Raw genomic sequence first — 14,996 nt, 5'->3', positions numbered from 1 at the left:
CAACAATATCCCAGCTGGTACATTGGTCAGCTTGGTCATTAGGAGGACTAGATGTGAGGGATCTTTAAGGAAGAAGCCTGGAGAAGGCAGATGACATTATCCCAAACTGTTTAGAAGCGCTGTTTACAACAAACCAATCTCTATAACCCTGGCCTACTTTAATAATTGTGGTTTTATGTCTGAAATATTGGCTTGGGTGGAAGAGGCAACAGTAAACTTGGTCTACCAATAGAATGGTACAGGATATTATGAGTGTGATTTATCTCACTGAATCAACAGGAAACACAAGCCCAATTAACTATATTTCAGGCTAAACTACAAGTTGTACTTATTTTGGGAAGCAGAATTATAGAAATGACAAATGTGACCAGTAGCCAGTAGGATGTAGTACTGAGCCCCCTGCACCTTAGGGATAATAATGTTGTGGATTTTGAGACACAAATTGAAGAGAAAGGGTGTTCAATCCTTGAAAGTGCTGTTCAGCAGTCGATGATCAAGAATATCACATCATGCCCAATTCCTAGAGTGGAATCATTATGCCTTAATTTCAGCATTACACTAGCTTATTTGAAGTGAAGGCAGAAAAGAAAGAGGTCTCCTTAGGAAACCAAAGCCTTCTTTTTCAACCACTGACAAACGCAGAGCACAGATACAAATCCTAAAGATCCACCAAGATTGTTACAAAAGCGTGCAATTGGCAGTTTGAAATAATGCTCCAAATGCTTTGAAAAAGTCCCAGCTGAGGAAGGGTCACTTGACCCGAAACGTTCATCCTGATTTCTCTCCATGGATGCTGCCAAACCTTCTGAGCTTTTCCAGCAATTCCTGTTTTGCTTCTGATTTACAGCATCTGCAGTTCTTTCAGTTTTAACAATAAGTTCCTTTGGACGTATAACATGTTAGGTAAAATACCAGGTAATATTATATTCAGATTAAAGTATATTTCTTTGTCTTCATGTCTTGACGTGCTTATGATTTAAACAGAATACTCATTGTTACACTGCTGGATGCTGGATTCATCAAAACTGTGATCAGTATCTCTCGTGCTTTGGACTCATTCCTGGGTTCTATTCTACAATCAATGGCTTGCTGTCAAATATATCTTTGTACTTATTTAACCAAGGTCGCACGGGTTACCTTGAATGAATTTGCTATTGCTATAGAAATCTCTCAGTTCACTGTTTAATTGCTGATGACTTGCCTTTGCAGCATCCAACGCCTGCAGCTGACTTCCGTTGCAGGGACAGTTCACAGCAGATTCTCACAATGAATGAAGCCATTGTCGACAAATGGATCAACACAGCTGATTTCAGCGAAGAGAGGCTTGAAGCAGAAAAGTCAGCACTGTTTATATCGGTTCTATGATCTTGAAGTATTTTTTTTTAAAATGAATTCCCACACATATTGGAGCTATAAATATTGGGATTTGCAAAGCCTGTGAAGGAGCAGCAGTGGAACACTGTAACGACATGGTTTAACAAATAGAATTGTTGAATCCCTAAAGTGCAGAAAGAGGCTATTTAAACCATCGAGTCTGCACTGACCCTCTGGCATCCCATCCAGACCCTCTCTATCCCTCATTTATTCCCGCATTTAGATTAGATTAGATTAGATTAGACTTACAGTGTGGAAACAGGCCCTTCGGCCCAACAAGTCCACACCGACCCGCCGAAGCGCAACCCACCCATACCCCTACATTTACCCCTTACCTAACACTACGGGCAATTTAGCATGGCCAATTCACCTAACCCGCACATCTTTGGACTGTGGGAGGAAACCGGAGCACCCGGAGGAAACCCACGCAGACACGGGGAGAACGTGCAAACTCCACACAGTCAGTCGCCTGAGTCGGGAATTGAACCCGGGTCTACAGGCGCTGTGAGGCAGCAATGCTAACCACTGTGCCACCGTGCCGCCCACTTTGGCGGCTCCATGTAGCCTGCACATCCATGAACACTACAAGCTATTCAGCATGGCCAGTCCTCCTAAACTACACCGTGGGCAGCACGGTTGCACAGTGGTTAGCACTGCTGCCTCACAGCGCCAGAGACCCGGTTTCAATTCCCGACTCAGGCGACTGACTGTGTGGAGTTTGCACATTCTCCCTGTGTCTGCGTGGGTTTCCTCCGGGTGCTCCGGTTTCCTCCCACAGTCCAAAGATGCATGGGTCAGGTGAATTGGCCATGCTAAAATGCCCATAGTGTTAGGTAAAGGGATAAATGTAGGGGAATGGGTGGGTTGTGCTTCGGCGGGTCGGTGTGGACTTGGTGGGCCGAAGGGCCTGTTTCCACACTGTAAGTAATCTAATCTACACACCTTTGGGCTGTTGGAGGAAACTAGAGCATCACACAGACATGCAGATACAGGGAGAACATACACACAGTCATCTGAGACTGGAATCAAACCTGGGACCCTGGCACTGTGAAGTAGCAGTTAGACAACAAGTCATTTTTGTCATGGAGAGGTAATATTGTTATAGTAAAAGATGGGCATTGAACATGTGCCAGATCTATGCAAGAGGCAAAAGTGAGGATTGCAGATGCTGGAGATCAGAGGCTAGATTAGAGTGGTGCTGGAAAAGCACAGCAGGTCAGGCAGCATCCAAGGAGCAGGAAAATCAATGTTTCAGACTATCCAGTTAATACTAGTACCACCAGTCTTCCCCAGTTACTCTGCAATTTTGGTTTTCTTTTCTTGTCCATATCTAGTTCCCTTTAGACAATTCCTTTTAAACCTGCCTGCATCATCCTTTCAGCCAATGCATTCCAGATTGTAATAGCTGAGTACGCATCTTTCTTCTTGTGACTTCTCATATGGTTAGCTCAATATTTTGGAGATGCCACTAAAGGAGTGACCTTGCCAATAAGGTGGCACGTTATGTTAAATCCAGGACTGTCTCCTGTGCTCCACAATAATAGCAAGCAAGCAGCATTTGCATATAATTGTCTCTCCTTTAGGTAACATTCGCTGCTAAGAATTTTGAAACATAGTGGCCTAATAAATACTTTAAATATGAAAGGGTTTTAGTTAAAATAATTTATCAATATCCCCTTCATTGATCAGAAGACATTGAACACTCTACGCGCACTCAATAATGTTTCACGTTAGAATTGTAATTTATCACAGTTTTAAGTACACTTATTGACTGTTAACACTTTTTGTCTTTCAAAAAAGGGAAATTGAAATAATATTCTCCTCTTCATCCTGTGTCACTGGGAGTTTTCTGAAGCAAAGGTCAGTGGAACAGAAACAAAGTTATTAAGGTAATCTGAACAGTCATAGAGCTGTATAGCATGGAAACAGACCCTTTGGTCCAACTCATCTATGCCGACCAGATATCCTCAATAAATCTATCCCCATTTCCCAGCATTTGGCCCATATCCCTCCAAACCCTTCCTATTTATATATTCATCCAGGTGCCTTTTAAATGTAAATGTTGTAATTGTACCAGCCTCCACCACCTCCTCTGGCAGCTCATTCCATAGACTCTACGTGAAAAAGTTGACACTTAGATCCCTTTGAAATCTTGCCTTTCTCACCTTAAACCTGTGCCCTCTAGTTTTGGGGTCCCCTCAATTTTATTATATCCTGGATTGTAAATACAATAAAACTATGTATTTTTGTCTTTCTGGCATTCATAAATCCAGGGCTGGCAAAGTGCTTCACAGCCAGAGAGATCCTTGTGATATGTAATAAAGTAGCAGCCAATTTGTATGCAGCAGGGTCCAGCAAACAGCAGTGTCGGAATGACCACGTCATTTGCTGAGATGTGATGTTGAGGGATGAGTATTGGCCAAACTACTGAGAGAATTCCATCCCTTTTCTTCCAAATAATGTCGCAGGAACCTTTATACCCAAATAAGAGGCCTCAGTTTACAATCATTTCTGACAATGAGGAACTCCCTCAGCTGAACTCTGAAGTATGAGCCTAAATTGTGTGCTTTGGAGTCAGATATAAGCCCATGACCTCTGAGTCAGAGGTGAGAGTGGTACAATCTGTACAACGGCTGACAATGCTACAGAAGTCTGGTTGGAAAGCCACATGCTGGGTTAGCACCTTATCACTATAGCTAAAATGACATTTTTAATAATGATTTTACAGGAAGAAAACATGTCAGCCAATAGCCTTACCCAACCAAAAGAACAGCTCGTTATATTGGTTCACTCCTTACTATCAAAGAGTGGTAATTCAAGCTGGAGAAGCAGCCATTCCACAAAATGTGAAATGTAGGATTTTGATGAGACTCTGCTTGAACGAAGAGTTTGGAATCATTTAATGTGCCAACTTTTTGTGTGCTGTAAGATTATGTTACAGTTATAGTAAAGTTTTGAAGCTTACCTTCTAGTGACGGAGACCAACCCAAAACAGGGACTGACATTTTGAGTGTTGATGTGGAAGCAGCCAGAGCATTATTTAGGAAGCTTACCAGAAATGACTGGATTGTCCAAACAGTTAAGTATTTATATTCTTTCATTAGGATGTATAACTGTTTCACACTTTCTTCTCATTATTTATTGGGGAATCATTACTTTGTGTAAAATGAGTATTCATCTTGTAACAGTTAGATTTGTTAACTATTTCAGACTAATTTAAATTATTAAAGTGGGAGATATAAAACCAAATGGAACTTCTTGTATTCTAAACATAAATACGGAGGCTCAATGCTTCTTTAATGGAAAAAGAGAACTTGAACCTGAGTAAATTATGTTCTCTCCCAGCTTTTCTTGTCCATGAGACCTACATCCTGCTTACACAACCCAATTCCCACTGAACTGACCACCAACTGGCCCTGAAGTTAGTGGCTGCTATTGATGCCCTTTTCTCGGTTACTGCCTCTCTTGTCTTCCAACTTGTCTTCATCACTCTTCAAAGAAAGATCTCCCTCATTCCTACCATCTTGCGTCCCATCTCCAATCTCCCTCTCCTCTCCACAGTCGTTGTCCTCTTCCTATTTCTCATCTCCGTGTTGATTCTCAGAAACCTCGCCTTTTAACAATACATCAACTCCTGCATGTAAGCTGATGACACCTACATCTATCTCACAACCAGCTCCCTCCACTGGGCTGTTTGCTGATCTAACAGCCAGTACCAGCTCAGCAGAAATGCCACCATAAATTATGTTCCATTCCTCTGCCTGGCAACTGTTTGAGGCTGAACCAAGCTGTTCACAACCTTGGTGTCTTATTGACTGAGTTTCCAACCGCACATCTGCATCAATACTAAGACTGTCTATTTCCATCCTTCATTCCAATTGCTGCTGAAACACCATCTCTGTGGCCATAGTGGTTTGGGTGGCACAGTGGTTAGCACTGCTGCCTCACAGCACCAGAGACTCGGGTTCAATTCCCGCCTCAGGCGACTGACTGTGTGGAGTTTGCACGTTCTCCCCGTGTCTGCGTGGGTTTCCTCTGGGTGCTCCAGTTTCCTCCCACAGTCACAAAGATGTGTGGGTCAGGTGAATTGGCCATGCTAAATTGCCTGTAATGTTAGGTTAGGGGTATATGTGTATGGGTGGGTTGCGCTTCGGCGGGTCGGTGTGGACTTGTTGGGCCGAAGGGCCTGTTTCCACACTGTAAGTAATCTAATCTAATCTAAGCCTCATAACATGACTATTGCAAAACACACCTGGCTGACACCCCATTTTCCAGACTCTGTAAACTTAAAGCTCATTCAAAACTTTGCGGTCCATATCTGAACTCTCACTTTGTCCCATTAATCATCATCTCTGCACTGACCCTGACATCAGCTCTTAGTGAGGCCAGGCCTTGAGGTTAACATTCTCATTCTTTTACCCCCCCTTTCTCTTTTACTTGTTCCAGCTGGAGAACCCTCTAAGATATATGCATTCCTCCATTTCTGGCCTCTCATGCAGCCCTGTTATTAACAGCTGCACCACTAGTGGCCAGGCCCTTAGCTACCAAATCCACAAACCTGTCTGTCTCCTTTCCCAAGTAAGATGCTCCTTAAAACCTGTCTCATTGATCACGCCTAGGGCTATCTGTCCTAATGCGCATTGTCAAATGTTATTCCATTTGAAGTGCCTGGGACTGTTTTACTATATTAAAGCAGTTTATAGATGCAAGTTTTGATGCTGTCTGTATGAAGTGTTTCATGTGCTGTTAAGAATATTCTACAAATCTTTTTAGCTGTTCTTGATGAATTTTTTTTAAAGTTAATGGAGTTTGCTAATTACAGGTTGGTTCACAATTTCAATTGGTGTACTTGTTTTACAGATAATTCCAAAACTGGCATGGTGGTTAATCCCAAATCTTCAGAACTTGTGTCATGACAAAGAAGCACTGATGATTTACTTGATTCTGCCAGAGAGTTCCTTGATGCAACACAATGAAACTATGCAAGATATGCTTTCTGTCTGTGTTGGAGCCATTGAGAGGCTAGATGATGCTTCAAAAAACATTCTGAGTAAGAGGGTGGACAGCAATCCACACTAGCTCTTCTGAGCCTGTTCAGTGATAAAGATCAAATTAGGTTTAGAGAAAATCAAAGGAAGAGTCTTAGTAATACATTACAGAAGGCACTAATTTAGGATAGTTAGCAAAAGAACCAGAGGTGACATGAACAGAAATCTTTTAACTTAGGATGTAAGGATAGCCTGAAAGTGTAGTGGACGAAGATTCAATCATGGTTTATAGAAGGGAACCTGGATAAACACCTGAAGATAAAATATCTTAAATGTGCAAATTTGGGACTAACTGGCAAGACTTTAAAGGATGGGCTGAATAGTTTCGTCTGATCAATAACCATTCCATGATTTCAATGAATTGACCTTTAAAGTGTAGTCGGAAGTTTCAAAGACAGTGGAAATTTAGTTTGCCTCTGATTTTGCCAATTCTAATGTGGTTTGCGTGGACATAAAACCCTGCCATCCTGCAAATCTCAAATGTAAGCAGCACTGAATCTCTAGTTTGTTAATTGGCATAACTATACAGAATGTCAGATGCAAACTGGAACAGGGATGCCATATTAAAGTATTCCTATCGCTAAAAACATTTTCAGTGCATTTTTAAAATTTTTGTTTGTCATGCCATAGCTTTGTGGCTGGTGGGACCTGAACCCAGGGCTTCTGACCCAGAGGATGGCACACTACCACCATGCAACAATTCCCCCCCCTCTACTGTACCTGTTTTATGTTACTGCTTTGGTGGCTGCTGGTAGTTGCAGAGTTGATGACATTGTGCATTTTTTGATATCCAGGAAAATGCTGGTCAACATTGAAGTCATCGTATTTGAATAATCTTGTCCAGATGTATAGGTCTGCAGTCGTGATTCTCCTTACAAGCCTCCATGCCTTGATTATAGAATTGCCAGGCCATCCTTCAATTAATGTAATAGGAAAAATTTTAAGGGAAGCCTTGAATGTTCTAGAACTGGTGTACCTTGTAAGTATCGGAAAGGCCAACTATAAATAAAGCACTTGTACCATTTTCCACAACTTTCTGTATTTTTGTTTTTGACCTAGATATTAAAGTCTGTTCTTTGTGAATTTTATCTCAGGCAAATATGGAAGCACAGCACAATATTCCACAAAACAAATTCTACATCGATGAAATTCTCCTGTTCGATGTTGGCTTCGACCTCTTTCGTTTTAGAGAACATCAACGAATTATGGTAAGTTTCCAACAACATCTCTACAGCAAACAATGATTTTAGGAAGGTTGTACTATTTGGTTGCAAGTCCATTGGTCATTATCCATGACAGCAGACTCTTCCACACCGGATGCAATTGAAGATGTAATCGTTGCTGGGTGTGGTTGGATCTATCCTTCTCCTTTTCTCTTTTGTGCTAGCTGTCTCGATACAGCATCTCCAAGCATCATGATCCATGGCCTGGGCATCCACTGGTAATGGTTGATGTGGGACACAGAGGGAATCTGCTTTCTTTGTGTGCCCTATGTTCCGTTGACCAATGGCCAGCTCACTATACAACAACAGAGCCAATGACTGTTGTTCATCTGGGCAACATGACCGGCCCAACACAGTTAGCTTTGACAGAGGATTGGTGATCCTGGCTGTTTCCAGGAATTCAGGGCTAGTGATGTTGTCCTGCTGGTGGATGTTAAGGATGCTGTTGAGGAAGCACTGACAGATGTGCTCTTGAAAGCATACAAAAAGGCAGTATGGGTGCAGGATTTAAGGGAAGTGATGGGAATGGCAGCAGTAGAGGTAAGATTTGTGGCTAGATATGGGAGAGCCATAGGATACCACTGGCACCGAGTGTAAGGACGCAGAACGTGAGGGCAGTGAGTTGGTGGGGAGAGAGAGGTATACTGAGGGTAGGGACCAGATGGTGAGAGGTGAGGCTGAAGGGATAAGACCATGAGGGTTGAGAGAGGATTAGCATGGAGAATGAATTGTGATGCGGTAAGATACAGATTTTGGTAGTATTTCATCTGTTCTGCCATAAAATTGCAGAACAACTCATTGAACAATTCTAAAATTAAGTTCAAGGAAAATAATGATTTAAGTTAGGAAAGTTTGAGAAAACTATTTCCACTGCTCAGTCACTTTAAAGTCAGACAACATAAAGTTAAGAGTTCACCATCAAAGGGACAATTTAGGATAACTTAATCACTGTGAGGTTTGCTGGGAATGATGTCCCATCCATATTAGCTTATAAAAGACAAATTTTGGAAAGGTATGTTCAAACGATAATAAGCAAAAAGCAAGGAAGTGTGTTTTTAAGGAGGAATTAGATGGATTCTTGACTAACAAGGAGTCAAACGTCAGAGGGGATGGGGGGAGAGGAGACCACAATCAGTGCAGCAGTTAATCTCATTGATTGGTGAAGCAGGTATGAAGGGCCAAATGGCCTTCTACTCCTCCTAAATCAGACGATTGTTATGTTCTAAGTGAAACTGATAGTCCAGATAGGCTTGAGGGGCTGAATGGCTTCTTCCAATGCTGTAAATTCTTTATTATTGGCGAATTACATATGTATACCCCTGAGACACTGCTCACCTTTATTATGGGATCCAAGAGATGAATGGTGCTTCACCAACTTTCTCCGGCTGACTTGCACTCAGCAGAAAAGCTTGCGGAACTGGAGAAGCTTCACATAATGACCTTTAGATTATGAGTACTAATTAGAAATATTGTATCTGACCCCAAGTAAACATCTGGTGATGTTACTGACGTGGCAGCACCAAATTACTGTGACTTTGACCAATTGTCAACTCTCAGAGCCAACAGTTAGGCCTCTGGGTATCATTGAGTCAAGTACTGCTAGCTTACACCAGAGTCTCGAGACATTTGCCTCATTCAGAGTTGAGGTACTGAATATTATGGTACAGCATCCAAACAGCCATTATGCCCTACTTTAACATATTCAAAACACCTTACTTCATTTCTCAGAGGCTGCCAAGGATGAGTGAACATCTTCAACCATTTCTTGAGGATCAGGCGCCGTTGGAAGATGAGCATTGTTTCTTTAAGGCTGTCCCTTTTAGGTCCACATTTTGAAACAGGAAGTTAGGCCTTTCTCCTCGACATTGTCCACCCAATCCACGCAATCCATTTGCAGAATTGATTAACTGTGCTGTGTTTGTGAGTGGGGCACTCACAATGTGCTGTGTTTTTTTTCTCTCTTACAGCCCAACGAGTTGGCAGAAAAGAAGGTCCCACTGATATTTTGCTGCTATCCATTCATCTTCAATTTAAATGCCAAGATTCAGATACTTCACGTGGATTCAGTTTTGGAGAAAACTGTAAATAATTTTGAATTTAGGGGAAAATCAATAATTAAAATTTGGTTATACCCCTCATTGCTCTACTCTCCTCCTTTCAAATGCTCCTTAAAGTCTACTATTGTTGATGCTAGAACATGAGTAAATTTAAGGAGAAGGTAAATTAAATTAGTAATGGGTTAAAGGGTGATTGAGAACGGGCAGGAGAGTGGAACTGAAGCCGAGATATGATCGACCATGATCATTTCTGCTCCTGTTCCTGGTACTTATGTTCTTGTAAGTATGTACACACACATGTGCATGTACACACATACAAAGATATGTAAACAATCATTCGGTCACCTACCCTAATATCTCCTGATGTGACTTTGTGGTAAATTTGGTCTGGTAATGTTTTTGTAAAGAGATTTGTAAAATGTTACTGTGTTGAAGGTACTATTTAAATACAATTTTTGGTTGTAATAAAATTCCTCCTTTCCTCCTCTTTCTTATAAAATTCTTTAGCTAGTGTCCAGCTGAGAGGGTTAATAACTGATCACAGATTACTGCCACTGAAAGGCTGAGCAACAGTTAACAATGAATCTCTGAGGTACTGCTTTGAGCTGTTTGGGAGAAAGGTTACGTGCAAATTGTTCCTCTCCATTTTTTATTTTGAGTTGACAAGCAACAATGCTGCAACATACACAGTGCAACCTTGGAACCTTTTGCCTTCTGGAGAAAGCATGTGTGGACCAGCAATGTCTGGGATACAGAAGGTTATGGATATTACTGAGAACATGCAGCTCAGAAACAGGCTATTCCACCCAACAGCTTAATGCTGATTCTTAGGCTCCACATGAAGCTCCTCCCACCTTACCATATCTAACCCCATCCACATTTCCTTCCTTTTCTCTCATTTATCTGTCCAGTTTTACCTGAAATGCACCTTCGCTGTTTGCTGCCACTACTGCTCATGGAAGCAACTGCCATCAATCTCTGACTAAAAACGTTTCTCCTGAATTCCACATTCACTAACTGGTGCCTCTTATGACCTTTAGTTTTTCAGAACTGAAGAAGGGTCCCTTAACTCAAAATGCTAACTCTGCTTTCCCTCCAAATCTGCTGCCAGACCTGCTGAGTTTCTCCAGCAATTTTTGATTTTGTCTTTCGATTTACAGCATCTGCAGTTCTTCCTTTTTATCATTTAAATGTCAATTGGATTGAAGTTTTCTTTAACATGATGGTAGTGTCTCCTCCTGTTTCTAATTTGTATTGTTAGAAAGCCTTTGTCAAAGCAATGAATTTCACATTCCAAAACATCTGCATGGGAAGCCCTGAACCTCCCAAGTATCCCATCTTCATCTTGAAGGTTAACCGCCAAGACTTAGTCTCTGATACTTTTAAGAAGCTGACACAAGTTGATGAGGAGGACCTGAGGAAGGAACTCAAGGTAAAGAAAAATCACTTCAGCACTTTGTCATCATTAATGGACTGAGCTGTTTGGGTTACATTGTTGCACTGGTTATATTATTGAATTTATAATCCCACGATAGGTTTAAATGTTACTATGGCAATTTGAGAATTTCAATTGGGTTCAAAACATCTGGTCAAAAGGTGTTTTGAAGCTGTTGGATCGTTGTGAAAATCTGACTGGTTGAACAATGGAAGGTCCATATTTACTTGGTCTGGCCTAATTGTGACTCCAGGCCCATTTTAGTGGTCTCACAGTTATTTACAGATGCAATGCTGATGGTTCAAGAACAAGGTTGGAGGGCAAGGTCTTAGGGAAACCGAGTTATGTCAACCAATCACATATGTTGATAACATCGTAAAATTTGATATGTTCACAGAATTGTTACAGCATAGAAGGAGGCTTTTCGGCTTCTCACTTCTCTGCATGCTCTCCAAATGAGCACAGCACAAAGTGAAATTCCCCTCCTTGTCCCTATGGCCCTGCACACATTCCTTGTTCAGATAATAATCTAGTTCCCTTGTATGAATTTAACTCAGAATTTTTGAGTTACCCTCAATGCAGAGTAACCTCAGCAGTCTGCACTCGTTTCCCTTTTATCTTATGAAGAGAGATTGAGTAGGTTAGGCCTACAGGCTCTGGAATTTAGACGAATGAGCAGAGATCTAATTGAGGTGTATAAGATAAAAGATTTAGGGGAATTGCTTAGCTCAGTTGGCTGGATGTGATGTAGATGATGCCAACAGCATAGGGTTCAATTCCAACACTGGCTGAGGTTCCTATGAAGGTTCCACTTTCTCAATCTCTCCCCACAGCTGAGGTGTGGTCACCCTCAGGTTAAACTGCCATCAGTCATTATTCTCTAATGAGAGAGCATTCGTATGGTCCAGTAAGAGTATGGTGATTTTACCTTTGGGGAGGTGTTGTACTAATGGTATTATCACAGGACTGTTAATCCAGTCACCCAGGAAGATTCTGAACATCTGGGTTTGAAACCTGCCATGGCAGATGATGGAGTTTGATTTTTTTTTTAAGAAGTGGCATTAAGAGTCTAATGATAACCATGAATCTATTGTCTACTGTTGGAAAAACTCATCTCCTTTCAGGAAGGAAATCTGCAAACCTTACCTGGTCTGGCCTACATGTGATTCCAGACCCTCATCAGTGTGGTTGACTCTTAACTGCCCGATGGCCAAAACATTCTGGCCCAGCCAACAACACCCTCTTGCCATGAATAAATAAATAAATACTGCAAAAGGAGATTGACAGAGTATACATAGAGGGGATATTTCCTCATGTAGGCAATCCAGAGCAAGAAGTCAAGAGTTTTAGGAAGAGGGTTGGCAGATTTAAAGCAGAGATGAGGAGAAATTGTTTCGCTCAAAGGGTTGTGAATCTGTGGAATTCATTAGTCCAGAGTGTGGTTGATGCTAGGACATGAGTAAATTTAAGGAGAAGGTATCCAATTAAATTAGTAATGGGTTAAAGGGTGATTGAGAACGGGCAGGAGAGTGGAACTGAAGCCGAGATATGATCGACCATGATCATTTCTGCTCCTGCTCCTGGTACTTATGTTCTTGTAAGTATGTACACACACATGTGCATGTACACACATACAAAGATAAAAATGGGTCATGTACAGTACAAAGGAAGATAAATAAATATACAGTTCAGAGTCCCTTGGTTGTAACTGAGGTTTAAGGTCTTAACCTGAGACCAGAGTTAGTTTGTTGGTTTTGTGGATACAGTCGTTAATTTAAAGTTCTCAGTTCCTGATATGGTCTGCATGGGAACCATGACAGTTCCTCTGAGCAAGACAGAATAGTGGAGACACTAGCTTCCTTTTCAGTCATCCCCAAAAGATCTAGAACCTCCATGAAGTACTCATTCCAGTAGGAGATTCCTTTGGGTGGCTTCATCTATCACAGCCATGGTGTCAATGTCCAGTTGTTAACATCTTCTGATGACTGCAGTAGGTTTTGATGGGTCTAAATAGTATGGAGTCTCTCGTCTCACAACCCCCTTCAACCCTCTCCAACCCTGCACACCACTTTCATGGGGCTGATCCATTGGTTCCCTCAACTCAACCTTGATAGATTTGCATTTTCCAGCAATTTGTCTCGTCTCAATCATATTGGCCATGGTTCCAATGAGCTGGAAGATTTAAAAAATCATATCTTCAAAAGTAAAAGGGTGCAGTCTCATGACATGCTGTTGAACGGAAACTCAATTTCGAACTAGAATGGTTGAGGTGAGTGGATGGGGAGCTAAACAATGCATTGCTTTGTTAACTTTCATAGAAATTGTAGAATCCCTACAGTGTAGAAACAGGCCATTTGGCCCAACAAGTCCACACCTACAGTCTGAAGAGTATCCCACCCACACCCATTCCCCTAACCTATTACTCTAAATTTGTCCATGACTAATTCACCTAACCTACACAGCTTGAATACTATGGGCCACAATTCACCTAACCTGTGCATCTTTGGACTGTGAGGTAACCAGAGCACCCAGAGGAAACCCGAGCTGACATGGGGAGAATATGCAATGCAAATCCACACAGACAGTTGCCTGAGACTGGAATCAAACCCAGTTCACTGGTACTGTGAGGCAGCATTGCTAACCACTAAGCCACTGTGCCACCCCACTGTCTTGTCCTGTCCAAAACAGTAGAACTAAAACAGAGAGTAAATATAAAGTAGGTATTTCAGTGATGAGTGGTCAGTCTACAAAACAGGCTTCCTAGGGAGACAGTGGTGGTAGTTAGTATTGATCCATTCAAAAGCAAGTTGTATAACTTTGTTTCAACAATTAACATTTTGAGATACAGTATATGATTAATTTGAGACAAACATGTGGTAAGTGTGGTGTACTTACAAGGAGCAGGTGAATTGAACCAATACAGTACAACCTCGATTATCCAAACATCAATTATCCAAATTTTGGATTATCCGAACAAGATCTCAAGGTCCTGTAAAACGGCATTCAGCAACTCAGCATTTGGTTATCAGTTAAACAGCATGTGGCGGCATTGCTGGATAACCGAGGAATGTTCAGATAACCGGCACTCGTAAATTACCACTTGCTTACGATCAGATCAACTATCCAAGCGTGCAATTGTCCGAATAAAAATCTCCCCCCCCCGTCTCATTTGGATAATCGCGATTCTACTGTACTTACCAAAACTGTGCAACCTGAGGTTCTCCTCAGCTCATCGCTGAGTCTCATAAACAATAGCATCACTATGATTGCATCATGTGACTACCAGAATGATAGAAGGTTCAAATGATGGGTTTAGTCTCTCTTTATCTTGTAATTTCTGTATCATTATGTATATCTTTTGTATTGACAGCCAAAACCAGAGTGCAGATGTGCAACTATGTTTCTGCACAAGTATTTGCAATGATTTTTATTTCTTTAGGTGAAGTTTGAAGGAGAACTAGGTGTGGATTTGGGAGCCGTAAGGCAGGAATTCTTCCTTTCTCTCTTTAAAGAGTTGATTCAACCAGATTTTGGAATGTTTATTTACCGTGAAGACTTCAGAATCATTTGGTTTCCCCCAGAGGTGAGCCATAGTAACTTGTTTAAGAAGAGCAGGGTGCCAATGTGAATAGATGGAACTCCCATTCTCCAGACATTGCAAAATAATTTGAAAATATTATGTGGCTTCTAAGCTCCATCCCAAACTGCCAAGTGCTTTCCAATCAGCCGTATTTTCTCACTAAAAATGTGTATTGTGGAATATTTCAGTCTTTGTTTATCTCAGTCTGACCATGTAACCTGAAAGTCGCAAACAAACAGTATATATCCAATATATTGTGAACAGAACCAATACATATTT

At 41.4% G+C, this 14,996-nt stretch overlaps 1 protein-coding gene across 1 annotated transcript in view; it reads left to right on the top strand.

The window, feature by feature from the left end:
* The window catches only part of LOC132833446 (probable E3 ubiquitin-protein ligase HERC4), a 47,694-nt gene that overhangs the window by 17,090 nt on the left and 15,608 nt on the right, over positions 1-14,996 (top strand). Inside the window, exons 9-17 of the mRNA XM_060851734.1 lie at positions 1,210-1,337; positions 3,175-3,234; positions 4,347-4,452; positions 6,235-6,424; positions 7,217-7,401; positions 7,517-7,630; positions 9,613-9,726; positions 10,964-11,134; positions 14,577-14,720. Of these exons, the coding sequence (XP_060707717.1) occupies positions 1,210-1,337; positions 3,175-3,234; positions 4,347-4,452; positions 6,235-6,424; positions 7,217-7,401; positions 7,517-7,630; positions 9,613-9,726; positions 10,964-11,134; positions 14,577-14,720 (1,212 nt within the window). The remainder of the gene's footprint in view (positions 1-1,209; positions 1,338-3,174; positions 3,235-4,346; positions 4,453-6,234; positions 6,425-7,216; positions 7,402-7,516; positions 7,631-9,612; positions 9,727-10,963; positions 11,135-14,576; positions 14,721-14,996) is intronic.

The sequence above is a fragment of the Hemiscyllium ocellatum genome, chromosome 36 (assembly GCF_020745735.1).
Source record: "Hemiscyllium ocellatum isolate sHemOce1 chromosome 36, sHemOce1.pat.X.cur, whole genome shotgun sequence".
Classification (NCBI taxonomy): Eukaryota; Metazoa; Chordata; class Chondrichthyes; order Orectolobiformes; family Hemiscylliidae; genus Hemiscyllium; species Hemiscyllium ocellatum.
Note: the sequence above shows the minus strand (reverse complement) of the source record. Positions and strands in the feature narration are given on the sequence as shown.